At 45.2% G+C, this 27,423-nt stretch overlaps 1 protein-coding gene across 1 annotated transcript in view; it reads right to left on the bottom strand.

The window, feature by feature from the left end:
- Window positions 1–2,346: 2,346 nt before the first annotated feature.
- The window catches only part of commd10 (COMM domain containing 10), a 47,550-nt gene continuing 22,473 nt past the window's right edge, over window positions 2,347–27,423 (bottom strand). Inside the window, exons 6-7 of the mRNA XM_060054514.1 lie at window positions 3,468–3,527; window positions 2,347–2,921 (exon numbers count right to left, since the gene is read on the bottom strand). Of these exons, the coding sequence (XP_059910497.1) occupies window positions 2,883–2,921; window positions 3,468–3,527 (99 nt within the window). The 3' untranslated portion in view covers window positions 2,347–2,882. The remainder of the gene's footprint in view (window positions 2,922–3,467; window positions 3,528–27,423) is intronic.

Genomic DNA, 27,423 nt, shown 5'->3' with positions numbered 1-27,423 from the left:
TTTGGAAGAAAGTCAAGAGCGTGTCGAACACACAAGTTTAAGAGTTTAAGAGTTGAGGCTTTCGAAAATGATGTAAATTGGAGCCGGTTTAATTCCCAGGTTGTCTTAATTTATTTGGAAAGTGAGGCCAGTCAGTAACCCATTTTTTTCCTTCTCCATATTTTCATTATATTCCACAGAGCCTTGTCAATTTATTTTTTGCATTAAAGACCTATTTCAATAACGAGATAGATAAGAGTAATGGAAAATCTGCCTCCAAATGTCCCTGGCGTATTATTTTCAGGGAACAACAAGTATCCCATCCCAGTCATCCCAGTGAGGAGCACCGCTAACAACACCTCGCCAACTCAGCAGTAGAGGTTGCGGTGCCTTCATTCTTGTTTTCTATATTTTGAACACTCCTCCTGTTGTCCTGCTGGGTCTTTGCAGAAGAAATGGCCACCATGTAAACAGGCCCACTTTCAGGAGACAATAGAGAAAGGACATACTGCTCCAAAACACACACACGCACGCACACGCACGCACGCACACACACAGCATAATGCCAAGTGAGTGGGTTTGATGGTGTGTCCGTTCATTTCCATCATTGTGCCTTTTTATTGTCTGGGCAGCATCTTTCCCAGCGGGACCCCAGCAGCACGCCGAGGCCAGGCCAGCAGCCCTCTCAAGCGGAGGAGACACCCCAGCCTTCCCTTGACCAAACACACTGGGCCCCGGAGTAATGCGATTCTGTGTGTGGTTAGGTCTGAGGAAACCAGAAGGACTTGGCTTGCCTTATCACTTCAGAACATGCAAGCAGTTGTGACAAGTACACCTAAAAAACACTGGAACCACACACACACACACACACACACACACACAAACGCACACACACAGAAGCCCGGACGGACCCTGTGTCTCATTGAGACTGTGCGTCATGTGTTGTTCCCACCATCAAAGTGTGAGGGTTCTTATTTATTTTTTTCTTTCAGTCTCGCCATCTGTTCACCATGCGGTACAGCCCAGTCCTCCCTGCGGCTGCACAACTTTTCGGTGTTGATAAAAAAGAGGAGGTGGCCTTTCCAGGGAGTATGTGAGAGACAGACTCTTGAGTGCCGCGACAGGGAGTGAATTTCGCTACGCAGAGCTACAATACGGGTGGGTTGTGTGCTCGTCATCCACGTCTCGGGTGTGCTGTGATTAGTTGGTGAGCTTTCTGAAGCGACAGCGTTTCCTTTTTGCCACGGTTCAATCTCGGAAAGAAAGACGCGAGGAGGAATAAATCAGGAAAATAAATGTTGTTTCCTTTTTCTGGTGGCTTGTCACTGTAGCTTTCTGTAGCTGTTAGCACCCATACTAAGTGCCGTGGTGAGCCCTTGCATTTTCAAAGGGCATGTGTGGGTGTGATCCTGAGTGTGTTAGTGCCTGTGTGTCTGTGTGTTCTTCCATTAGGTGACCAGACCATCTGTAACCACCACCTATTGACCCCTTTCATCCAACCTCTGAAAGTAAGGCCAGATATAATCACAAACACAAACCCTTACCTAATAGAAATGCATCACCAAGACTGTCCTCCTCAAAGGATTTGTTTTAGAAGAGCTCAAGACCAATACAAAGCAGGGAGGCTGACTGAGATGGCATTTCTAAGACTGCTGGCTGGATGGAACCGTGTTGAGGCGGTTGGACGGCGCTGAAGGGGATGAACCCGCCCTTCTGCATAGTCACAGTGTGTTCCCAGCTGGCCCATGCTTAACCCCGACACACTCGCTCCTAATTCCCAAACTCGCGGTCCCTCTCACAGTCACATGCTGCTCATTTCAGCTCATTAGCATTACTGGCGATACACTGTGGTTCCAACAAACCCACTGAGTATGGCGACAGAGATGAAGGTTTAAGTAGCTCACAGGGCTAGCAGGGCTTGCTCACCGCCATTAATGTTGAAATGAAGGGCAGCGCTATTATTATTGTACCGTAAAACTCGGAATGATGCATGGTGCTCTACACAACACTCTGCAGGGATGAACTGTTCCTCGGTCAAGTTAGTTTGGATAAAACAAAGTGGGACCCATGCACTATTCACATTATACACACTATAAACATGCACGCACACTATGTCAAAGATGTGCAAACACGCCACAAGCACAAGCTCAAGCACAACAACAAGCACAAGCTCGCGTTCACACGCGCACACACACACACACACACACACACACACACACACACACACACACACACACACACACACACACACACACACACACACACACACACACACACACACACAGACAGAAGGGGTGAGCTGAGCCTCCCTGAGCAGCGGTTCAGGTTGGTACTAATGAGAAATAATGAGCCCATGGAACAGAACCGCACGGTAAATCTCCACTGTCCATTTTATTCAAACGGCATGAAACATTTTATTATTAAGATTGAACTGCACTGTACATTACAATTTGGTAGGGTGGTATAAAAACGCTGTTTTCTGAAGAGTGCACAAATTGTATGTCATTTCCATGTTATATGAACCGCGGTTATATAGCTTCTCACCCTCTATTGGGTTGGTCCTAATATTTTTGATGTATAAAAGGTTCTTGAAATTAAGTAAAGATTCATATATGTCTGATTTGCATGGACAAACAGTATGACATAAACCTTATTCCACTTGACTTCCTGAATATCTGGCACCGAATCAAATTAGATCCACCCACAGACTCTGTTAGTTCAGCTTACCTGGTTTTAAATGACAAGAAAGGGAATAAACAATAACACTGTTAGCATCTGGTTCTAAACTCGGCTAATTCTCTTGTATGGATAACAGTGCCTCTGTTGCAGAAAGCCAACTGTGGTAACAGGGAGTCAGCTGGCACGGCCGCTGTAAAACAACAAGATGACCGGGATGGCAGCCATCAAGTGAGCGAATCCAACTGGCCTTGAACGATCTCTAGCTGGAAGACAGAAAGAGCACGGATGAGTGACAAGAGACCTGATTGAGTGGCAATATAAATACATGCACACACACGCACACACACACACACACACACACACACACACACACACACACACACACACACACACACACACACACACACACACACACACACACACACACACACACACACACACACACACACACACACAATGTAATATTTTACACCCAAGAGGATTTAAGAGCCAGTCAGTTGCAAATAACCAATCAAGATGAAGTGCAACAACAAAGATGGCCAACAAGATACAATTAGTGATCAAGAGGCTTATTAACCGTGACAAGGCAAATGCCTGCAAACAAACACATGCATACCAACCCTGACACACACATGCAGGCTGAACGCACGGCCACACACACTTGCAATCACACACAAACACACACACACACACACACACACACACACACACACACACACACACACACACACACACACACACACACACACACACACACACACACACACACACACACACACACACACACACACACACACACAAACACAGACCTTGTTGTAGAACTCAAGCAGCTCCTGGTGGCTGAACTCGACAAATATATTCTCCTGCGCCTTCAAAGGGAGACAATGAGACAGAGAGAGAAAGACACAGAGAGAAAGAGAGAGAGGGAAAAACAGAGAGGTTAACACAGTAGAAGACGCACGGGTATAAATGAGGTGCAATGGAGAGGGAGAGAACATAAGACAAAGACGGAGAGGGCGAGCTCTCTTAATTCAAGGGCCCCCGACAACACTGCGACGACGGGCATCTGCGTCTCCCTTCTATAAAAACCCATCATCAATTATTACGGAGGCGGCACTGTCCAGTCAAAGGCGGCGGCGGCGGCGGCGGCCATGTACTATGCACTAAGCCCAGGCCATTTAAGGGATTTAAAAATACATCGACTGTGAGTTAACCGTCCACAAACCCACGGTAAGAAAGCCATCTCTCTCGTCCTCACTCTCTCGCTCTCTTCCTCGGGAGCGTTCCTGGGGCCTGGGAGTGGGGTTTCACTTTAGCCGTGGAGGCGGACTGCACCACCAGGCACCAGTCAAAGCCCTGCTCGGGCTTTATTGGCTAGTAATGTGTTCGGCTCAAGATAGGATCGCGACACGCAACAGGGCTTTTTAGGAGTAAGACGCTATAATGTTCAAACGGAACGTCCCCCTGTGATGAAACCGATGTAATATGGACAGAGAAGAATGGTGTTGTAGATTCTTGTAATAACGGTATATAATGCACTTTCTGCTCACTTATCCTATCGCTCTCTGTCACAGTCTATCTATCTGACTCTTTCCATCTGCAGTACAGAGAATGTTCAGGAAATTATTTTTTTTTCTCTCTAAAGGCGAGGGAAGCCTCAATTAAATTCCCCATCACTATCAGAGAGGGGAGCTGGACTCTGGAGGGGGGGGGACCATAATCCCTCCAAGCCAAGCAGCCAAGACACTGCAATCCCTAGGAAGGAAAGAAAGCAGGCACGCCAGAACCAAGGAAAGATTGATTTATATAGAAGGAAAGCAAGCGAGAAAGAAAGAATGGATGAAGGAAATAAAGACAGCAAGCTAGAACGATTGATTTATATGGGAAGGGAATAAGGAGAGAAATATAAAGAATGAATGAATGACAGAAAGGCAGAACGTAAAGAAGAAGGAAGAAAGATTGATTCATATAGAAAGAAAGAAAGAAAGAAAGAAAGAAAGAAAGAAAGAAAGAAAGAAAGAAAGAAAGAAAGAAAGAAAGAAAGAAAGAAAGAAAGAAAGAAAGAAAGAAAGAAAGAAAGAAAGAAAGAAAGCAGGAAAGTGAGCAAGCAAAAAATCAACAAAGCCGGAACACATAAAGAAAGCAGGAAAGAAAGAAAGAAAGACGGATTTAGAAAGAAAGGAAGAATGAAAGAATGAAATAAAGAACGAGAGACAGAAACAAAGAAAGATATTTCTATAGAAGGAAGCAAATGGAAAGTGGTCAGTGGATTTATTATTCTCCAAATGATTCCAGTTCTCCCAGCATGCAGTTGGCTGCTGTGGGACTTAAGAGGGCTTTAGACCTTGGAGCAAACTGGCGGTTTGGTTGGCTGGTTGAGTGGGTGGACTGGAGTGTGGAGTAAAGGGTGGGTGGGTGGGTGGGGTGTTATGTGTCACCGCAAATTAATGACAGAGACATTAATATGAAGCAACATTATGGACCATAATGGGGAGAGCAAACTAGAGAGAATGTTAGCTCCAGTGCACAGCCATACATAGGACAGTTTGACCACAACGTAGCTCAACCGTGACTGCAATACGGGGCAAAATCAAATGCTTCACATCACTTATTCTTTAATCAACCTTTACAGGATCAGCAAATTAACATTATGCAACTCATTACGGGTGTAGCAGCTTTGCCTCCCACGCACCACCCAGGTGGCTTTACATTTACATTTAGGGCATTGAGCGGACGCTTCTATCCAAAGCGACTTATTACTGTACTCCTCAGACACCAGGACACACAGGTAGTGGATGGAGAAAAGCGGTTGATCACAGGGTTGGACGATTGTCACACTCGGAGCAGGGGGTTCAATGCGAACACCCCTTGAGAGTGGGAGGTGACGACTGGTTTAACCTGTGAGCATTAATTAGTCAATATACCACGGGTGGTCAGCCTCCGCCGGGCACCGGAGTCTCATCGGTCTAACTCGGGGCCAGGTCAGGCTGCTTAGAGCCGTCATCAACCACACAGACACTCCATAACGTGGTACTCAATGCACACAGCCCAGAAGCTGATGTGCACTTGAGAGTCTAATAATGTGCAGAGGAAAACTGCTGCTGCATCCTGTTTTGGAGTCCCGGCTCTCAGTCTGTGGCCAGCGGGCTTCTCCACAACGGATCGCTAAGACTGATAAAAAATAAGGCAATCTGACGGGTGGGCCAATTACACAACTGGTGTATCTGGGTCAATCTAAATAATGAATGTTGTTTATCTGCTGCTGCCATGCACTTGGGAAAAATAGGTACAAATGAAAATGCACAAAACATTTTGTGTTGTCTCCATTGGTGTTTGGCAAAGGTGGAAAGAAAAGGACAGCACTCTCCCACCCGATCTAATGGGAGTTCAGATGATTTGGAACACTGCACTGCTAAACCCTGAATTGTAACTCTGCACATGTGTAGCGCATTGTTCCACAGCGCGTTCCCATTAGCATCCGCATGGAGAAGAAGCCCGAAATCAGAGACTTGGGAGGCTTTTATTTGACTTTTAAAATGGGAATCTCTTTGGGGGTAATAGGAATATTGGATCAGAATAAATGTTTTCATTTTACATGTTGAATGAGGCTTCTCAGGAGAAACACAGAGAACCCACATTTTATTAAACTTTCATATTTTGATTCTGGACTCTAATAGAGTTGAACGGAATTATGTTTGCACGCATGCAGCAATGTTTGCACGCATGCTGATGTAAGTTTCAAATATGTGTATATATTTTTAATTGAAGCAGAGCATCAATGATAAGAACCAACCCAGTCTAATCCGGTTGTTTTGCCATCAGCAGTGCTAGCTGCTAGCGTTGATTCTGTCAGACATCCAGAGCTGACAGATCAGGGCTGTGTCAGGGCTCCCAGAGACTCAGATACACACACACACACACACACACACACACACACACACACACACACACACACACACACACACACACACACACACACACACACACACACACACACACACACACACACACACACACACACACTAAACACATGCAGGGTTAAGTGTACGCCTTGATTAGCCTATTTCAGTAATGGGCACAGCCCCTATACATGCCACTGCAATGAGAAGCCCCCATTTTGGAAACACAGACAATTGGAATGTTATTTATGTTGGTAGCAATGTTTTTGGGTCATTGTTTAGTTATTAATTGTAACAAGGATTTGTCATTATGGGGAGATATTGTTGAGTTTGAAACTGCCAGAGCGTTTCTCATTGGAGACATTGCATAACACTTGACGTAAGTATACGTTTTTATTAGCCTAGGTATGTAAAGGTATATTTACGTTGATTTCAGCGAAATAACTCTCTTGAGTCATCTCAATATGGTGAAGTAAAAGAGCAAACATGAATTCATTATGAACTCAATCTTTTGTTTTTGCAATCCTGAGGGGGTCAACAGGCAAAACACAAACACAATTACATGGAAATCATAAGAAAAATTAACAGAAGCAAATAGAGCTATTCAACTATATTCAAAATAACTACAGAAATTACTTTCAGAATAATTGCAAAAAGTAAATTGTCTCCCAATAAATCCCAATGAGCTTTTACTACAAAATCTTCTGGAATTTGCACAAAGAATTCTCTAATTTCAGCTTCTCTACACAGCTTGGCTACGTAGAGAAACAGTTTGCAATAGCCATGTTACACAACAGCCATGTGACACAACAAAGTATCAATCTTAAAAAACATGTCACACCTTTATTTAATTCCCATATATAACCCAGATTTCTATCCTTTATCTTGGTTAGTTTACCTGCGATGAGCCGGTCTACCAGTAGTTCTCTTTTCATATGCAAATGTTCTCATGAATAAATAGATGTGCTCCTGCTTGCTCTGCTCACGGACAGGGTGACCTTAATGCATTCAACAGGCGCTCCGGCGCGTGCGTCTGATTAGCTTGTTACGTTCCACCCGTCGGGCTTCATATACAGAGCAGCGGGTTCCTGCCTTTCAGTCAGTGCTGCAGGGAGCAGCTGTGTGAGTGAGTGAGTGAGTGGGAGGCTGGGGAGGAGGGGTTGTTGGTGAGGGGGGTAAGGGGAGATGCAGGAAACGTAAAAAAGGGCCACTCTTCATCAATAATTTGCCTTTGTGTGCCACCAGACATCCGGGACCTGAAACACATGTCAAGATGGCGTGCATTCAGTCCTGGGTGCCTTTTTTATACGGAGAAGCTAAAGTACTAGCACAGATGAAGGCAGAGAGATGAGAGGGGGATGAATGGAAAGAAATAAAAGGTGAAAGCAGGGGGAAATGGAAAGGATAGACGTGACCCATTGATCAAAGTGAGGGGATTGACCATCCAGGGGAAATTGGAGCACTCCAACCCGCTCCTACTCAACATCTATGCCCGTACATCTGTTCCCGCCGGGTCGGGTCAAATTACTCACAGCTTCGGTACTGTCTGGTAAAGGACATTTGAGGAATATATGATAGCCTAGGAATACAAAGACAGAGGTTTTTGCTGTAGGTACAATTTTAAAGACGATTCAGGGCGCTGTGTACATTTAGAGTAGAGCCTGACAAAAGAGTGAGATGCCTAAGAAATATGTCAATACCTTTATTTATAACGAAAACATAAAAAGTATTGACATATTTCTTAGGCATCGCTTTTGTAAGACCGTCTAACATGCATCCATAAAGTCACTTTTGATTGAAGGCATACATCTGATGCATGTTCCTTCAGGAGCAACTCTGATGCACGTTCCTTCAGCAGTGAGTGCAACAGGTGTGTTCCTGGTGAACAAGTCCGCTTCCTCTGGCTGCCATCAAATTTGTAGTAGGAAGACCCTGGCTGCCGCAGGAGGTGTGTGTGTGTGCGTTTGTGTGTGTGCGCTTATCTGAATGTTCTTTGCATGCATTCCTCGAACTGTATGTCCTTTGAATGTCATTTGTGCTTAAATCCTCTACGCTGATTCAAAATGTGACTCATTAGGAAGCATCACAGACAAGGTCAATGAATCACTGGCACCCTGGCTAAATGTTGCACTTTGCTTTGAGCTTGGAATGACATTTGCAGGAGAATGTCACTTCTGCTCCATTCTGATTGCTGCAGCACTGTCTCTGGCCAGAGTCAGGTGTCGGCAGAGAACCGATGTAGGCTGGGGAGGTCTATCTGGATCTACATTTGCATTCTTTGCATGTATAGAATGAAGCAGTATCCAATGATAAGGCATTTAAACATTCATTAAATATCAATAAAAAATATTTTAACAATTGTGATGCAATGTACAATGCAAGTCCCACAAATCACACTTTGGATTCATATCCAGTCAGATATGACATAGACAAGCTCATATCTGGGTGAAACGGGCGTGTCACTCTCAACCGCTTCATTTTTGTCTCAACCAATTTGTTTGCTGTAAGCAAAGATCGTCAAGCAAAATTGGCCAACACAAAGTCAGCCAGCTGTTGTCAATTGTAAAAAAACATCTGTCAAGATTTTAAATCAACACTGTCCAGCCTGGCCACCATAATAATACAGGTATTAAAATCCACTTCTGGAAGCTTTGTCCCCTCGCATGAATGAGGTTCCCTCAGCAGAATACCTCGTAGCAGGAACAAAGGCGTTACCCCACCGCCTGCAGTATCTGATATCCAGCTGTGGAATCTCAGCCCCGGAAGCCGTGCCTTAATATGGGAGGACTGCTGGATCCAAGATCATTTGTTCTCTGAAATCAATTTGTCTTCCTGGAGAAGCGCTTGGCTTCTGATGGCGTTGACCCCCTGCAGTGCGGGAGGAGCCTCGACACTGAGGCACCAAGGGACAGGAAGGGACAGGAAGGGACAGGAAGGGACAGGTGCACAGGAGGCCGAGCTGTCGGCTCCTGGCACCCAGCTACCACCGTACTTCCTGGCCTGGAAAAACCAGACCGTCGTGACTGTAACTGGTTGTAAACACTCACTCACATTCACACTGCTTATGGAGACACGCGTGTGTTGCCATGGGTACGTTGTACGTCTTCGGACAATCTGGAGTCTGAGAAACGAGTGCCCTGCTGTCTGACAACATGAGTGACTCAGTGTACAGGGAGGTCATCCCAAATATGTCTGCACGGCCTCTATATCTCTCCCGTATGTCTCATATTAGCTAATGGCATCTATTGATATTGAACTATCCATGTAGGGTTTAACATCTGCCAAAGCGATTAATACATCCACCTTAAGGCTTTCTCATGGTAGCTGTGATCAGGCTGTTTGACCGATCACTGTGAATGATGGTGTACTCCTACTCCAGCGGTTTGTTTTCTCTACAGATTTCTGCCCTCCCAAAGGTTTCCTGTCAGGCTTCGTCACGAAGCCCTGATGATTAACGACGGCAAGCACCGAGGGACATTTCCGTTCTGAGAGCCGGTAGTTTGAGCTGTCAATCACAAGGCGCTCAGGTGACAATGCACATCAAACTGTTGGAGTGAGAAATCAGTTTGTCACCGGCATCAGAGTTGTTTATCCCTCTTAATTAGCAGACAACTTGAGAGGCAAATATTTATATTTTCTCGCCTCGTGTTTGGAGAAATAGGCTGCCAGCGTTCAAAGGCAAATGAGGCGAGTGATCTCATATTTAATGCAAATTTCTGAAAAAGTTGCATTTAACTAAACAGGCGTACTAGTTTTTGTTAATGCATAACTTTCTGCATCTATTTTTATGTGTGCTCGGGTTTCTGCGCGTGCTCGTGAGCATTCGTTCATCACAAAGCCAGTTAATTCCGTGCCAGAGATACTCTCGGCATGAGTGCACATCTTTCAACGCCTTAATAAGAAACCAAATCGTTAAAGTCGTTTATCGTCGGATGCGTTGGTTGTACTGGGTGCACAAGCAGCGTCTGCGCTGGGACTGTGGGTGTCCATCTGCCGCCGGCTGACGGTGCTGGGTGCGGACGCTTTCCTGGGCTCTCGCCAGCTGTTTCCCCACAGACGATCCACACAGATGCGGAGCAGGAGATTCTGTTAATGAGAATCACATACACCTGTTTGGCCCAGAGCACCCTATCCTGAGTTCACCCGCCGATAAAACATCTCTCTTTTAGTACGTGCCAGTCGTCATCAGTCAGAACTACGACTACAAGGAATAAATAAAAGAAGCTTGAGTTATATTTGACAACCACATAGGAATGTGAAGTTCTGAATGCCAAGTTATGCTGTGAATGATGTGATTCCATCCACGGCATTGTTTCTCACAAACAAGAAATGAGGCTGTGATCTTCCTAAATAAGCAAATATGATCCTAAATGCTTATTTCTCACATAGACAGTCCTTCTCACAATTCCAACTGCATAGTACACAGTAGAGTGAAATGGAGAACAGTCATAAAGAGCTGTTAAAAAGCACCCTCAGAGAGTTATTTCTGAATACAACAAGAGGTGTGTGGGAGGTGTGTGAAATACAAGGCTAAGTTGTGCAGATTTGGAGTCAAGGTTCAGTTGTCATCATAATTTAACTGTTCTTCCATTACCATGCACAAATTTCCAAGCAAAACAACACGATTTCAGAACATTAGTCGGAAGCTCAGTTGTATCTGATAAGACGTAATAAGTGCATCACTTGACATCTCTCATCACACATGATGGATTGACCGGAACTGGCTGCGGCAGTAGTGTGTTTTCATTAACTAAAACACACATCTATTCAAGAACGCACCATCAATCCACAAAGCCCATCCAAATAGTTGTATATTTTCGACATGTTTCTGTTCCTACAGACACTATTTTATTTAATCTTGTCCTGACCCAGTTATGACAGGATGAACATGTCATGGAACAACATTTAGGAACAGCTCAAACATGCTTCCGTCACAGATGTAAACGCTGTGAGGGGGGGCGATGTGACCTTGTGACCCCCCCCCCCCCGCCTCTTCCCCCAGCAGTGCCCTGCAGCCATTAAACATCTGTCAAACCTGCAACCTCCCCCCCAGACGACAGCCAAACACTTGGGAGCCTGTTGACGACAAGAAACAAGAGCTGTCATAGCTAAACATTGCAACTTGTCAATCAACCCCCGGTGTTTATATTGGAAATAGCAAAACATTTACTACTGCTCGCAAAGCTACGTCGGTTGCCTAGGAAACAAGTATTTTACACGCACATGCACACACGCACACACACACACTACCAGTCTACCGGTCCTGTCTCCCCTATTTTGGTCGGTCCTCATAAAGAGGAGAAGATTAAATGATTGCATACAAATGTAGTGCATACAAAAGGAAATGTTAAGCTTGCTGGTAGTTCTACCAGGAGGACTCAAATCACGCGCGGCTGGCCGCCAATCACCAATCACCAGCTACCAATCACCTGCCTACACCTGCTCTATAAAGAGTAGTCTAACATATGTCTTTGCTGCTCAGGTCTTCGTTCGACGCACCTCCATCCACCCCACCACCACCACCAGGTCGGCCTCAGTCTACTTGTCCAGGGGAAGGCTCCGCCCCTGCTAGTCCTGGCAGGATACGACGAGTCCGCACGTCACCCTGGATCAGTGACGGGGCTCATGCCAAAGATTTACCATGCAAAATATTCCCATGTCGTTATTTAAATAAATCCTGTTCATACTTATCAGTGATCGAGTCTTTATGGGAGAACTGTATATGGAAAAAATTGCATAAAAAACTATACGTTGTAAGGAACGTTGATCTATAGCAGGAAATAGATGAGAGAAGAGAAGCAACAAAACCTATTCAAAAATTTCTTAAGATCGAAAAAAATACATGGCAGGTGGAAAAAACGACCATATATCAGGCATGAGGAATGAAAACATATAAATTTGATATAATGAGTCCTCGCAAAGAAATATGCAAGGACCAACACGTCTCTCCATCTACCGCTGTCTGGTCTCCTCTCGCGGAAGGCCGACCTGAGATTGAAATGGCCTAGAACATTCCACCAGGCACACTGTTTCAACCCTCCAAACACTCTGATTTCTGATTTCAGCTGCATTTTTGATGCGAGCTCCGCCCTGCAGGGGCATCATTTAAATGAGCACAGACGAAGAGAGTGCGGCCGGGTACTCTAGGGTGGGGCGGAGCTGTGGGGGGAGGGAGGGAGGGAGGGAGGGAGGGAGGGAGGGAGGGAAGGAAACGACACTGGAGACAACTTTTGACAACAATCCGATGAAAAACAAGAACAAGCGAACAGTAAACAAACCTTCCTCTCTGTTTGCTCGGGAGGGAGTGGAGGAGCTGGGGGGATGGTGGTGAGGGGGGGATCTAGAGCTGACGGGAGATCTTTTATTTTCTTCTTCCCCTTGGGGAACACACTTGCGAGGCCTCCCGTCTGACCCCGCTGCTGCGTGCTTGGCAGGTGCAGCCCCTGAAGGTTCCACACGGGTTCTGAACCGGAGGTGGTCCCTTGTTCAACCCTCCTCATTCGAGGAGCTCTGTCTCCCGATTCCCCTTCTGACCTTTCTCCCCCTCCTCGCCCCCACTTCCTCCCGCTCCCACCTGCAAGACGGCGGGGTAACCTCCCGGCGGCTTTGCACTATTATTTCTACCAGAACCAGCGCTATTCCTTCCTTCCCTCCTTCCTTCCTTCCCTCCTTCCTTGTTTCCTTTCCTCCCTCCTCTCCTCCCGTCCCGTCGGGAGTCTGACCCTGTACCACTTGCTCTCTTCCTCTTCAGCTCCTCTGCTTCCCTTCGCATTAAGCGGCCCGCTTGTTATAAACAGCCCATCAAGGAGCCATCCATCCATGGCCTGGCCGCGCACTGACATTGGTTAAGGGTTGGCCTGGGTTGCCGTCTCTCTCTCCCTCTCTCTCTCCCTCTTACCCTCTCTCCCTTTCTCCATCCTCCGCCTATTCCCACATGAATACAGAGAGCCAATTAAAGGGGGAACAGGGCATATGTCTACATGCTCGGCGAGGCTCAGCCACAAACAAACAGCCAAACAGCCAAACAGAGATAATGGGTGGAGGAATGAAAGGCAGAGCCAGTCAGGGGAGAGAAGGAGAGAAAGAAAGGCGGAGGCCTGAAGAGAGACGAAGAGGCGGGAGGAAGAAAGAGCAATTAAGAGGAGAGGAGAGGAGAAGAAAGAAGAGGCAAGGAGAGAGGAGCCTTGGAAGAGGAGAGGAGTGGATGTGACCGGAGACGATAGCACAAGGGAGAGGAGAGGATGGGAGAGCAGAGGAGATGAAGCGAGGGTAGAGGAGAAAAGAAGGAAGGAGAGGTGAGGAGACGAGAGGAGAGGATGGGAGAGGAGAAGAGAGAAGGGAGGATATGAGTTGAAAAGGAGAGATAAGAAAAGGAGAGGAGAGAAGAGGAGTGGAGATAAAGGGAGTGTGGAGGAGAAGAGAGGAAAGGAGAGGGGAGAAGACGAGGGGAGAGGTAGGAAAAGGAGAGGAGAGAAGTGGATAGGAGAGAAGAGGAGTGGAGAGGAAAAGAGAGGAGAGGAAAGGAGACGAGAGGAAAGGAGACGAGACACGATGAGAGGCGAGGGGATAGAGGACGAGGCGAGGAGAGCAGAATTACTACAGGGCTAGAGGAGGTCTCAGTGGCTGCTGTGCTGCATCTCTTCCGTGCATGTCTTTTTACTATATTGCACAAAGGAACAGTTTGATTCCCTGAAATAAACAGGCAGCTCCCTTGTGTGCATCCAATCAAAAAAACATCGGACACCCTGAGGCAGCTAGAGGAAACTGCAGCAGGGAATCGGGCCACTCCTTCAGCAGTGATGAGTCTCAGGGATCAGCAGCAGCAGGGAGCTTGTAGGACTAAACAAATAACATCCTGACTGGCAGCATTCATATGACAATCACCATTTTGCCTATTGGGTTTGTCTTGCATGGATGAGGTCAGCCACATCCTGTGAGAATAAAGTGTGTGTGCGTTTGTGTGTGTGTGTGTGTCAGTGTGTGTGTCAGTGTGTGTGTGTGTGTATAAGTGTGTGTGTGTGTGTGTGTGTGTGTGTGTGTGTGTGTGTGTGTGTGTGTGTGTGTGTGTGTGTGTGTGTGTGTGTGTGTGTGTGTGTGTGTGTGTGTGTCTGCCGTTGTCTGTGTGTGCGCGATAACACTCTCTCATATCCTGTGTTGTGGTCGGGGAGGCGGAGAGCATGGCGTGTGATCCAACCACAGGTTTCAGCCTGTGCGTCTGTCACCTGTCAGACTGCTAACACGACCATGTCCTTGTGTCCCGGGGTCAACCGTCTGCACACCACACTACATGCCCCATAGGGGCAGGACAGACTACTCTAGACAGGGGCGAGGGAGTTCTGACTTCAAAAGCCCCAATGTCTCCCAATAGGCGTCCTTGAGCAAGATTCCTAACTTCTACCTGCTCTTTCATGACATTATATAAGTCACTAAATGACTAAAAAGTAAACGTACCATTAGCACCTTCCAGTGGCTTGAGTTGTAGCAACACTTATAGCTCTATCGTTTTCAACGATTGCTGTCATTCCTGGACCAGAATAAAACGATTTACAGAGAATCATTCCCTGGATGGATTGACAGTAAATAGCTGTCACAAAACAGTAACATAGTGCGTGTTTAAGTTAATGGTAAAACAAACATCGCAGTGGCAATGGACAAAAGTAATCCCACTGAGCCCAGTGCAAAGAAAGGAAGGAAAGCCAACTCAACTCAACCCAACAGAGCCGAGGCCCACTCAACCCAACAGAGCAGCTCTCTGAGCGGCGTGTAACCTCCACTAGTTGGAGCTTGGCATTAATAGCCAAGAGCTTAATATCCTACTGGGACAAACCCAGGGTTTATTTTTTAATGCCTTGCTTCTAAGTGCTCAGAGTTACTTTTTGGCCCGGGGCCCATGGGATATATTCAGCCAGTTAAATAAGCAATAAACATGTCCAAAGGAAATAAAGTAATTAAGATTGCACTGCATTCATCTTCATTGGCAAACTTTCATGTACTTTCCACGGAAAATGGAGCCCTTGTACAAACTGCGTCTGATGTTAATTACACTTGCTAATGGATTATCAATCTATTTATCCCTCCATCCATCCTCTGTCTATAGAACAACCCATGCATAAAGGTATATACCATTTGGTACATTGGATTTTTTCCATGTATCTTCTATGTAAAAGATCTATGACAGTAAGCAATGCTATGATGCAACCCTTAGATGGCTGATGACCTACAGCTTGAAACATTTTTGACTCGTTCCGATTTAAATGACGTAGAAGTTGGTATACAATTATTAGTCAAACACATATTGTTAAGGATGCGGCGAATGCGTTAATGGGCTCCAAAAAAATTACATCATGAATGAGGCAGTAGCCAAGAGGCCTTTTGCCATTGCTGAAGATGCATTCTTTATGTGGTACTTTTATAGTCATAGCATCACTGTGTTGTTCTCATGTGCTACACACGGACAAAACAAAGTGGACACTGGAAAATATTAGTCCATTTACCTTCTCTGTAACCTTAGTAGGCTTATCCTTGGGTTAATTGAAATTACTATAACTTTAGAGTCAGCAGCATGTTATTACGTTTAGTTATGATTACATTTGATCAATATCAATATCACCTCCGCGTGACATTTATGTATAGCACATTTGCATATAGTTAATTTGCATTTGGAACTCTTGCAAGTGCGATCTCTGAGGAGTAAGGTGTGTAACAATTTGTCCTTTGGTACCAATCCAATCGATATGAGGTGTTTCCTAAAAATGAATTGAAATCCTACATTTCAGGACAGTTTGCTAAGTGGTGCAACGTCGTAGGACAGCGACACGAGACCAACCCAACCACGGTCGAGAACGCAAGCAGAAGAATGGGAGAGCCGTGCTCCCTGCTTTGTTTGCATAAACGTGCCTTGATGCAGAAATGCCTATCTTTGTCAACACTATTAGCATAACTAGCATAAACTGTTTGACAAAGGAAGTTGCAAGTGGAGTTGATGTATATTTAATGTGCTTTGAACAGCTACAGCGGCTTTATTATTAACACATTTACTACAGCCCTTCCCGGCTGCCGAGACAGCGAGTGCCGCAGATATCAGTTGTTGCGTTCCCTTAACAGATGGGTTTTGGAAGTGTGGATCTTTGAATACTTATTTTATGCAAAAGAAAATAAACTGAAAAAAAAGTATCGAATGTGAAATGAATTGCTTTGCAAAATATTTGATTGTCCTTGGAATACCGTAAGGGCTCATACTTGACAGCCAAGTGACAACATTTCAGGAAAGCACATCAACGAAGATGATCGTACCAAATAGCAGACATGGCCAGGCTGGAATAGTGGGGAGAAAGGAAGGAAAAGGTTGTCATGGACCTTTTTCGTTCACTTTGTTTTGGTTTACTTTGACAAACTTTGACAAAGTGCACAAAGTCCGAACAAAGTGCACTGGGACTTAGCATCGGTGTGAACAGCTAGAGGTACACTATTATGGTATGTTACAGTGCTTTTTAAAATTCTGGATGAACATAACGACGAGGAATTCAACTCCTACTTTTCGTAGCATGCACTGGCACACTATGTATATTGGTGCGTTCAAGCAACATGTTGGGTGTTTAATTTAGTCTTGCACTATGACTTGTACTCTTGTGACAGTGCTTTGACTTTGTGATAGATGGCTCTTTTTTCTATGGCTCCATAGGACAGAGAATGACAGGGTGAAAAGAGACATGACATGTCTTTGTTCAGGGTGTGTGAGAAAAAAATGCCCTTCAATTGAGGTTATTTGTCAGGTCATTAGGTTTCCTCAAGTTAATGAAATAAGCAAGACATAAAGAATGTCTCTGTGCTGTCAAACAGTGAGATCAGTTGTTTAGGGGTGGCGTGTCCCTTTCACCCAACTATACTTCTCATTCCTCATGCTGTACCCCCCCCCCCCCCCCCCCACTACCAGACACATATACACACACAAGCACGCACACACACACACACACATCTCTTACTCTCTCTCTCTGATCACCTCTCAACCATTACGCACACGCACACACACACACACACACACACACACACACACACACACACACACACACACACACACACACACACACACACACACACACACACACACACACACACACACAGCGATTGAGTTGTGGGCTGGGAACCACAAGAATGCAGAGCAGTTTGAAATAGATTCTATGTAATACACATTCTTTAATGGGTTTTGATCATCAAACGAACAACTGAAGGGGTTGAGGTAAAAATCTTTTGATCTATTATTGGCTAGCATGCAGCATACCTGTAGCCCACCTACATTAAAAACCCTGAATCCTCCTTACAAGAAGCCAGGCATTCAGATATCATAGTATCATCATAATAGGACACATTCAATTAAACAAGTAATTAGCGCAGGGCAAGAATTAGCTGGAATCCGATGTGATCGCAAACGAAACACGTTACCAATCTGCGTTTTGCAAGTTGTCAGACGCACAAAGCCAAGATGGGCTTGATGGATTTGGCGATGGATAAATGAGGTGGGGAGGTAAGTGGTACGCCATGAACACACGTGCTTCATGTTAACAAGGGTTAGCATGCCTGAGGTCCCCCTCCCATCTGAGAAAACACGTCTGACATCTGCGCTCCTCGGTGGCTTGGCTCAGTTAAACGATGAGGACCGGGTGATGGTATGGGGGGGGGGGGGGGGGGGGGGGGCACCACCTTTCCCTAACATCAGCCTATCACAGCCCAGGGACTCACACTCACACAACAGGCGCCAACAAGGCACGCAGGCTTACGTTGCAACCCTGCCGTTCACAAACCCAACGACACACACTCACTTGTGCGTGCACAAGATCTTTGGAGAGAACGAAGGAGGAGAGGGTGGCGGGGATCAGGGGAGGAGGGGGTGTTGAGTGGCTCTTGTGCCTTCAAGTGTCGAGCAGAAGGGTCTCTGAACTCCTCGCGTCCTTTACCCCCTCTGTCTTTCATGAAGAAGTTGTGAAAAGACATTATGAAACAATGTGGGAATTCTTCCTCTGGCGAGTACCACACTGCGGCGTCCCCCACGGCCGTCTCTGGCTGAGGGGAGGGTACGAGGGTCCGTATGGAAGTGATCAGACTGCCATCCCGTGGTAAGGCCTCACCGAGTCATCTGCTAGTGCTCGGCCTGGGGGGGGCATGGAGGGGGGGGTGGGGTCCTGTGGTCCCTCACCGGCCTCTTAGGATAATATGGTTTTCAAACCAAAAGATGGATACGTTTACATTCAGAGTGGTTATTGGCATAGCTTATGAATAAAGTACTGCAGAGAAAACCCAACACTGCTCTTTTGTCTTATACAATAGGCTGACTTCATTCATATTGACAGGATTGTTTTTTTTTTATTTTACCCTAAAGCTGGAAACAATAACATGTTTTTTATAGTTGTTGTCCTATCCCCACTTTAAGACATGGTCAAAATAAATTGTGATCATTAATCACATACCACCTCGGGTTTAGACGCCAAAGGGCTTTATTTGTTTATTTCAATACAATGTATATTCGCAAGGTTTGTCTGACTATTTTTATATTCCACTTTGATGTTTCATGCATGGTTTGCAACAGGGACTATACATCTATGGAGCAGAATAAACCTTTACATTACATAAACCCTAAACGGAGGGCGGTGAATCTCTTACACACTCTCTCCAGATGATGAAAGGGCCGGATAGAGACATCAGACCTTGTCGAGATCAAACCAGACGCTCCACCTCCTCACCTCAAAATCTTCATTTGACAAACGCGAAGCTGTTCGCCTGCCTTGCACCCATACAAGCTCTTCAAGACGTGAATAAAAGGCTTCCAGAAGGTGTTTAAAGTCAAGCGCGAACCTCAAAAGACGAGGCAACATGAGACGCTTTGACGAGCCGGCGTTCATCATCGGCGTTGTCCTCACCGACATCCTCGTCGTGAAGACCTCAGCCTGTGTGAGGGAATCAGGCTGCATTCAGCGAGACATCACCTGTTTTTCGCTCAGATAAGAACATCTTCGGAGACATCTGTCCCGTATTGTACTCCCTTGTAGCCGTTTTGATTCCGGCTCGTGACATTCTTCTTTTTTTACTTTGGACGATGAAAGCCGACCTACTTGCGCACTGATGTTCGGGTGTCTTCAATAATACAGGGAGCCGAATGCCATATTAATCACAGCGGTTGATGACTGATCCATGATATGGGGATGTCAGGGGAAGGGAATGTTGGTGAGTATGTCGGTCTAGGGGGACATTTTTTGACAAGTTGACAGACCACGGTCTTTGAAAAGCACTATACAGCGGATGAGCTAAAACAAAAAATATAGACTAGAAGTATGGAATATAAATACGGTGAATAGAGTCGTTGGAGAAAAAGTGTATTTTTTCACCCAGGTGCTTAAAGAGGAAGTATTTTCCCTTCCAGGGAAGAAAAGAAAGACACCAACCCATTAATGTGGTCTTTCTGAGTGGCAGGGGCTGGTCTGGCCTAGATACATGCACAACAGATAAGGCGATAATAACCTTTGATAGCAGTCTTTGAGACGTCGTGCGGCTCCGAGCGGCATCTGTTCCCAGTTTTAATCTGGTTTGGGTGTGTTCTCTCGATACGGCGCCAATTATGCACTTCGCACAACGTCATCGGCCGTTGAGAAGTGGCAGCCATGAAACATTCAATGGAACACGCCTTGTTGGCGGGAAAACAGTTCAATATACTCCAGCAGAGTCCGAGTCTGATTTTACACGCCGATTGCACCGACAGACCATGATATGTAAATATATAGGCAAGTACCTGCAAAACTAATTAATAACGGCACCACAATGGTGGATAATAACAATAACAAGACACGCACTGGGCCGAACATCTGAGAGAAAGGAATCCGAGGGGTGGGAGGCGGCCATGCTTGGCACGAAAGGCGTTCCGTATCGCCGGGAACCTGTCCTGGGTGGCCTATTTACACCCCACCAACAACATTTTCTCTGCATACGGTAAAACAAGCGGACCAAGAAGCCCCTCAGAGCCTCTCCCCGTTGCTTGTCATTACCATGTTTGTTTTTATCTGCCGCCCGAATAAATCCCACCCCCCCAGCCAACCTACCCCCCCAGCGGAGCGTGCAAGCATCCTTGTTAAGGGTGGGAGAAGGCCTCAGATATTCCTTTTCCCGGGTCCCCGGACGGTGCTGAGCCATTTCCATAATGGCTGCTTGACGGGTGCCAGCCGGCTTAGCGCAGGGAGCATCGCCCTCATTACGGTGTCCGCTCAGGAACAGATTAGCGCTTCATTAACATACAGAGAGAAGCGAGAGAAATTACCACTCTTCATTTCACAGTCTGAAAGGCAGGCAAACACAGGCAGCTCCAGATAAGTGGGTGGGAAAAAGATGGACTCAATTTGGGGGAGAGATAAAAATCGATGCATGGGGCAGAATTTCCGTATTAAGGCAACGGACTGTGAGCACACACACGTAGTAGAAACGCACCGGCGGGCACGCACGCACGCACACACACACACACACACACACACACACACACACACACACACACACACACACACACACACACACACACACACACACACACACACACACACACACACAGTACACACACACACGCAGGTCTTTGTCTTGATCTCTCACCTGGTCTTGCTCTATTACTCTGTATCTCTGTATGGCAAATACATGTTGTGAAAATCTGGCCTCAACTTCCCAGATACTTTTATTTCTTAACGATTTGAGGTAAACTTGCTCCTGAGGGTGTGTTTGGTCAACCTCTAGATTTTCCTAGCCTAATTAGCGTTACAACCTGTCGAATCAATCCCCAACTGGATCTTTCCGTCCTGCCCTGAGGTGGTTTCTCACAAATATCCTGACCCTTAGTATGAACCTTTCGTTTAGTTCTTATTATGGTTTGCTTTTCAAGGTATCCTATTAGAAGAGCTACCTGCCGTGGAAGGCGGTTTTGTGGGGGAACGGGACCTTGTCTAATCTCTGACCTCTCCAATCAAACAAAATAGAAAGTTGGACAGGATATTTAGGGACCTCGCTTTGGTGCCTCTGATTACAGGATGCAACGGCTCTCTGCTTGTGTAAAAGATAAGGCCTGCCTGATGATGTTTTTCTTGTATTATTGCCAACAGTAAGTGGTTTCGGACTCCAGTGGATGGCAATTAAGAGCCTTCCCTTCTGGGCCATCGACTTCTCCTGTTCTACTGACTGCTGCCCAATAAAAAAAAAAGAGTTATACGGCCTGTTTCTTAGTGTCAAAGAATCCATCCTTCCAAAATCACATAATGTTTTATATTACATACATCCATTTTCAGACATACCTGCACTGAGCAATGCATATTGTACTATGAGGAGCTGCTGATTATTACGTTGTTAAATATAGATTGCTCAGTGCAAGTGCGGAATCCCCAAACCAATATGGGTTTTAGTATCCTAAAATAGGATCTTATTAATATGCAGCAGTAGAAAGGTATGACAGTTAAAACTGTTTTATTTAACTGCAGATTATGTTCTTTACTAACAAACAGTCTCTAATGCTTATTCTACAACAACGTGCAGCTTAGTTAGGTATTAACTTCCCACTATGACTTGCCAAATTAAGCTAAATTTATACTTCTGTGTCAAATAGCGACCGTGGGTCTCTATGTTACCAGCATTGCCAAAAGGGGGACAAAAATGTCGGCCAGCATATCGCACGTGCAGCTTTGCAAAAAGGTACCACGTCGGGACACAGAACCATAAATGAAAGCACCGATGCAGACCCATGATGGCTTTACGACGAAAAAATATATCAACCTTAACACATTTTAGCGAAAGTCTGACAGGATTGGAACCAACCCATACTGAGCACTCAATGGTGAGTCAGTAGGAGACTTGAATAACAAATGAGACTTCAATGACCCTGCAGCCCTATAGAAGATGATGAGACAGAGCAAATACTTAGGCTACATGTTAAGACATCATTGAAGCCACCATTTTGTAATCTAGGAGACACTTTTATCCAAAAAATAGGGACGAGAAACTTTTGTGAAATATCATTTAAAATAAGATTGAAACATCTGATTGAACTTAGTACTGAAAAAGGGGGTCAAAGTTGTACCACGCAGACCTTTCAGTTTCCCTGTCTCAGGTGTGCAGCCGAGGTGGCAGGCTGTGGTGAAAGGTGTACAAAGCTTTGGCGAGCCACTGACACAAAGCCCACGTTGTGTACAGTACTGTCCCCCATTCATAACTATTCTATTCAAATGTCAGATGAAATTCTGAGGACAGGAATTATCTTTACAGGAAGAGGACGCCTGTGTAAGAAAACCCAAACTTTACCCCCATGGGAATGATGAAGAATGTCATACCTTAATGAGCTCTATCATCAAAAACTACATTGATAAAATGACTCCACTACTGAAAAACAGAGTATCATATTGAACACGTAGGTGGGCTACACACAATACACCATTGTGTTCAAAACTATTTTTAATGAATGTGTTCACAGCTATTACTCTGCTTTGCAATGCTTGAAATATTTTACAATGAGGCTTTCAATGAAACACAGAGAAACGTCCCACCATGAAATAGTTCTGCTATCCTTTCCTACTCTTTCAGGTATGCAAGATCCAACCAACAGGTTTGACTGGGAAATCTGTCAAGGGAAACAGTCTATCAAATTAATATTCATTTGAAATCCTCACTAAAATACGCTCTTGAAGATTGATTATAACCGACTAGATGATTAGATGAATGAAAAAAAACAACCCTGTGTACCATTATTATTCTATCAATTCATCCATGGCAAAAAGGTTGGTTAAAAGTGAATTAAAAAGAGTTGAACATGCATCGGCGCCAACGCTCTCAATATAAACTAGGGCTGGGCGATTAATCCAATTATTGACCAAAATAATAGTCATTTAGATTTTTTCCATAATCGAGCAGCCCTAATATAAACCCAGTACTTCTTGCGTACCACTCGCTCAAACCTAATAACAGTAAGATGTTGTTATGTTGATGCATGCTACAAAGCAAGCCTCAAAAAAGGGAGGCTGGCTTAAAGGGAGCATCATGAGCAGATTGGGAGCCCTGGGAGCGCGGAGAGCCGCGGTGCAATGATCTCACCCCGTGTGTGAAGTTCACAAGCAATTGTTGCCAAAAAAAACCTCCTCTCATTAGTCTGTGCTATGAAACAGGTAGGAGGTGTCACCCAGACACGTACGAGACAAGGTTCTATAAAAGTAGTTGCTCCGACTTGACTGGGTTTCATATCGACCCGTTATTAATTAGTCTCCATGCGGGTTTTATTTGAGCATGGTTTCTTAAACGCAGACCGGTTCACACAAAGGGCCTTCGTTTATACGAGACAAATATATCTGGGCTCAGCGACACCCGCCACAGGCTGATCAAATAAAGTTCCCCCAGCCTGAAATGAAATCGGAAGTATTTCCTATCCGTCCCGTAGCATCCATCTCTATCTCATCCCTCGGCCTCCCTGGGGAGTAACGAAGACCTGCTTATAACAACAGTGTTATTTCTACCTTGTGCTTAAAGTGTGAGGAACGAGAAAGGGAGTGTAGATGAGGGAAGAGTCTCCTGTGTCACCTAGATACGCTCCATTGTCTTTACTGCCACAGTCAAAACACATCCGATGTCTGTTCATCGGCGACAACCTCGTTCACTCTGTTATCACTGCTTCATCCAGGCATTCTGCCCAATTGTGTAGGAAGACAGAAACAAAGACAAAGACAGAGGGTGAGAATGAGGGGAGAGTGAGAGAAGGAGAGAGACAGACATACAAAGAGAGACAGGCAGAGAGAGGGAGAGAAAGGGGAGAGCGAGGATGAGAGAGAAAGAGAGAGACAGACCGACAGGCAGAGACGGAGACGAAGATAGACAGAGAGGAGAGAGGGAGAGATAGGATCAGAGAGAAAAATAGAGACAGACAGACAGACAGACAGACAGACAGACAGACAGACAGACAGACAGACAGACAGACAGACAGACAGACAGACAGACAGACAGACAGACAGACAGACAGACAGACAGACAGACAGACAGAGAGAGAGAGAGAGAGAGAGACAGAGAGACAGACAGATTGGCAAGGCTCCTGATGGTGCGTCTTAGCCGCTTAAAAGGTTTTCAGCAATGCTTTTACAATCTCAGGTCAGACAGGCATTCTGCCGCCAACTTATCATTTAACAAACTTCTGAAAGGTCTGAAAAAGGTTTCTGATGTTTGGGTCGAGGTTACGTGACCCTTTCCACCGAGAATGGATGATTCCAGGCGATTAAAGTGCCCCGGTGAAAATGTGTTTCCAGAGTTGTGATTTCGCATTTTTCTTCCTTTGTGCTGTGAAGTCACTAAATATGAAAGCTCACAGAGGTATTTGTGACCAAACAGGTAGATCCTGTGGCATCGGAGTAATCTAGTCTTCTACCACCACACTCTGCTAAATCTGTATTTAAATTGTAGTCTAGTCTAGAGCGCTTTTATGGAATTTGAAAATCATAAGCCCCATAGCGGCTGTTAAAACTGGCATATGCCTAGAAGAGTGAGAATTAAGGAAAGTTTCAAAGTATCATTGATAAAGACCTTAAAAAAGTGTGTGTGTGTGTGTGTGTGTGTGTGTGTGTGTGTGTGTGTGTGTGTGTGTGTGTGTGTGTGTGTGTGTGTGTGTGTGTGTGTGTGTGTTAAAATAATTGTCTCCCTTTGAGGGCTTTACACATCCCAGCTGTGACTAAAAGGATTGTGGGATTTTGAGTCCAGCAGAAAGGGGAAACTGCCTTGTCGAGAGTAATTGCCAAAAGGCAAAAAAATAAGACAGGGATTTTCACCCAACCATCCTCCTCCCCCTCTTCTTCTTCTTCTTCTTCTTCTTCTGCTGCTTCTACTTCTTCCCTTTCTCCCCCAGCTCCTCGACAAACTATCTGCACATTCTGCCCTCCACAGCAGTCTGTGTGTTTGCAGCCTCGGCAGCCAGGGCTTCTTATCGAGTCTTTACAGGACTCTGGGCTAGTGTAGAGAGAAGCTACTGTTACAGCCCCCCCCCCCCCCCACACACACACACACACACACACACACACATACACACATACACACACACGTACACACACGCACACTCCCTGCTGCAAGTCCTTAGGCAGTCACAACAATCATGCAGACATGCACACTCAATAAAAAGTGCACGTGGGAATACACACACACACACACACACACACACACACACACACACACACACACACACACACACACACACACACACACACACACACACACACACACACACACACACACACACACACACCTACCACTCCTAAGGCAGTCACAACAATCATGCAGACATGCAAGCCCACCAAAATGTGCACGTGGGAGTATACAAACACACGCACACAACAATATAACAGCCTACCATTTCAGGTGAGGACAAGTTCCCAAATATCTAGATTACCATAAACACACATATGCATGCATGAACAACATGCAAACACACAACAAGGTTTTTATCAAGCACAAACAAAAGTGTGGTGTCAACGAGAGTGAGATTTCTAAAGGGATTCAGCAGCAACGAAAATTGTGCTTAACGGACATAATTGTTCTTTTAAGAAACTGTCAGGGGAAAAGAAACGACGAACAAAGATAATCGGAGCAGCTTCTGTCCAGCAGACGGCTTCCTAAATGAGAAAATAAAAGCATCCAAAGCAAATATCCACAGCTTGGTGGGGCCTTCATAGGAAATATACCTGGCCATTTTGGCAAGAAAAGAACAGGAACCTTCAGATTCCAGAAAAGAAGGTAATAATTAGTACAAAATAATGAAGAAAGCCAAAATCTCGCCGTGACATCAATCAGTTCTATGGTTTGAATTTTCAGACAGTCAGACAACACGTGATGCCTAGTGTTATGACCTGGTAACCTAGCAACATGCCATCCATAATAAAAAAAAATGAAATGCCTGTAAATCACCTCCGTGACTCAAACATGACAGGATGGTCTATTTAGAGAGGCAGAACGATTGATTGATAAGACGAATTGGCGAAGAGGCCAGGTTCTTTGTCTATTGTTCTCGAATATAAAGGCACAGTGTGATTAGCAGCTCAGAGATGTAAAGTTATCTGCCTTTGGCGCTGTGTCATTGGCGCACGAAAATGCACCTACACATACAACCACACGACCACTCGCGCGCGCAGACACGCACGCACAGGTGGCTGCAGCTGGTGAGTAGGAGTGGGAAACCACTCTTGTCATACTGTGACATGAAATTATCCTGGTGGCAGCATATTTTCAAAACCAAATTGTGTTTTGGTGTGTATGGTTGTCTGTGTGTCTGTGTGTCTGTGTGTCTGTGTGTCTGTGTGTCTGTGTGTGTGTGTGTGTGTGTGTGTGTTTTTTGGGGGGGAAGGAAGGACACCCACAGTTTCACATTTCTCGTTTAGAGAATATAATGAATAAAGCTACAACGGACAATTTAGCTGTCTCTCAGGACTCTGTAATTTAAATCTAAAAGGCCTTGTATTGCCCTTGTTGTCGTCATTATTTAATATGGATGGTTTCATTTGGGCAAGTGAAGTCAAATTCATAAAATAGAACTGATACGTTTCGAATGAGAATCTATCAGAATGAACTTTCGTTTTCATAGAACCAAAGCTTTAACAGTGATAGAGAGAAAGTATTTGTCATTGCCAGAGACCAATTAACTCAGGATCTGAGAAGCTAGATTCCATAGTAAAATATCATTCTATAGCATCTCACTTGCCTTTTCTTTCCAACCAGAGTTTGATATGTTCATGTTGTACAGCTCCTCAATACAACCGTTACCAGAACTACATAAAGTATACATTTTACCTACGAGCTGGGACACACTGCTATGGAAACCACAAACATTATGGATTAC

This window comes from Gadus macrocephalus, chromosome 6 (assembly GCF_031168955.1).
Source record: "Gadus macrocephalus chromosome 6, ASM3116895v1".
Lineage (NCBI taxonomy): Eukaryota > Metazoa > Chordata > Actinopteri > Gadiformes > Gadidae > Gadus > Gadus macrocephalus.
Note: the sequence above shows the minus strand (reverse complement) of the source record. Positions and strands in the feature narration are given on the sequence as shown.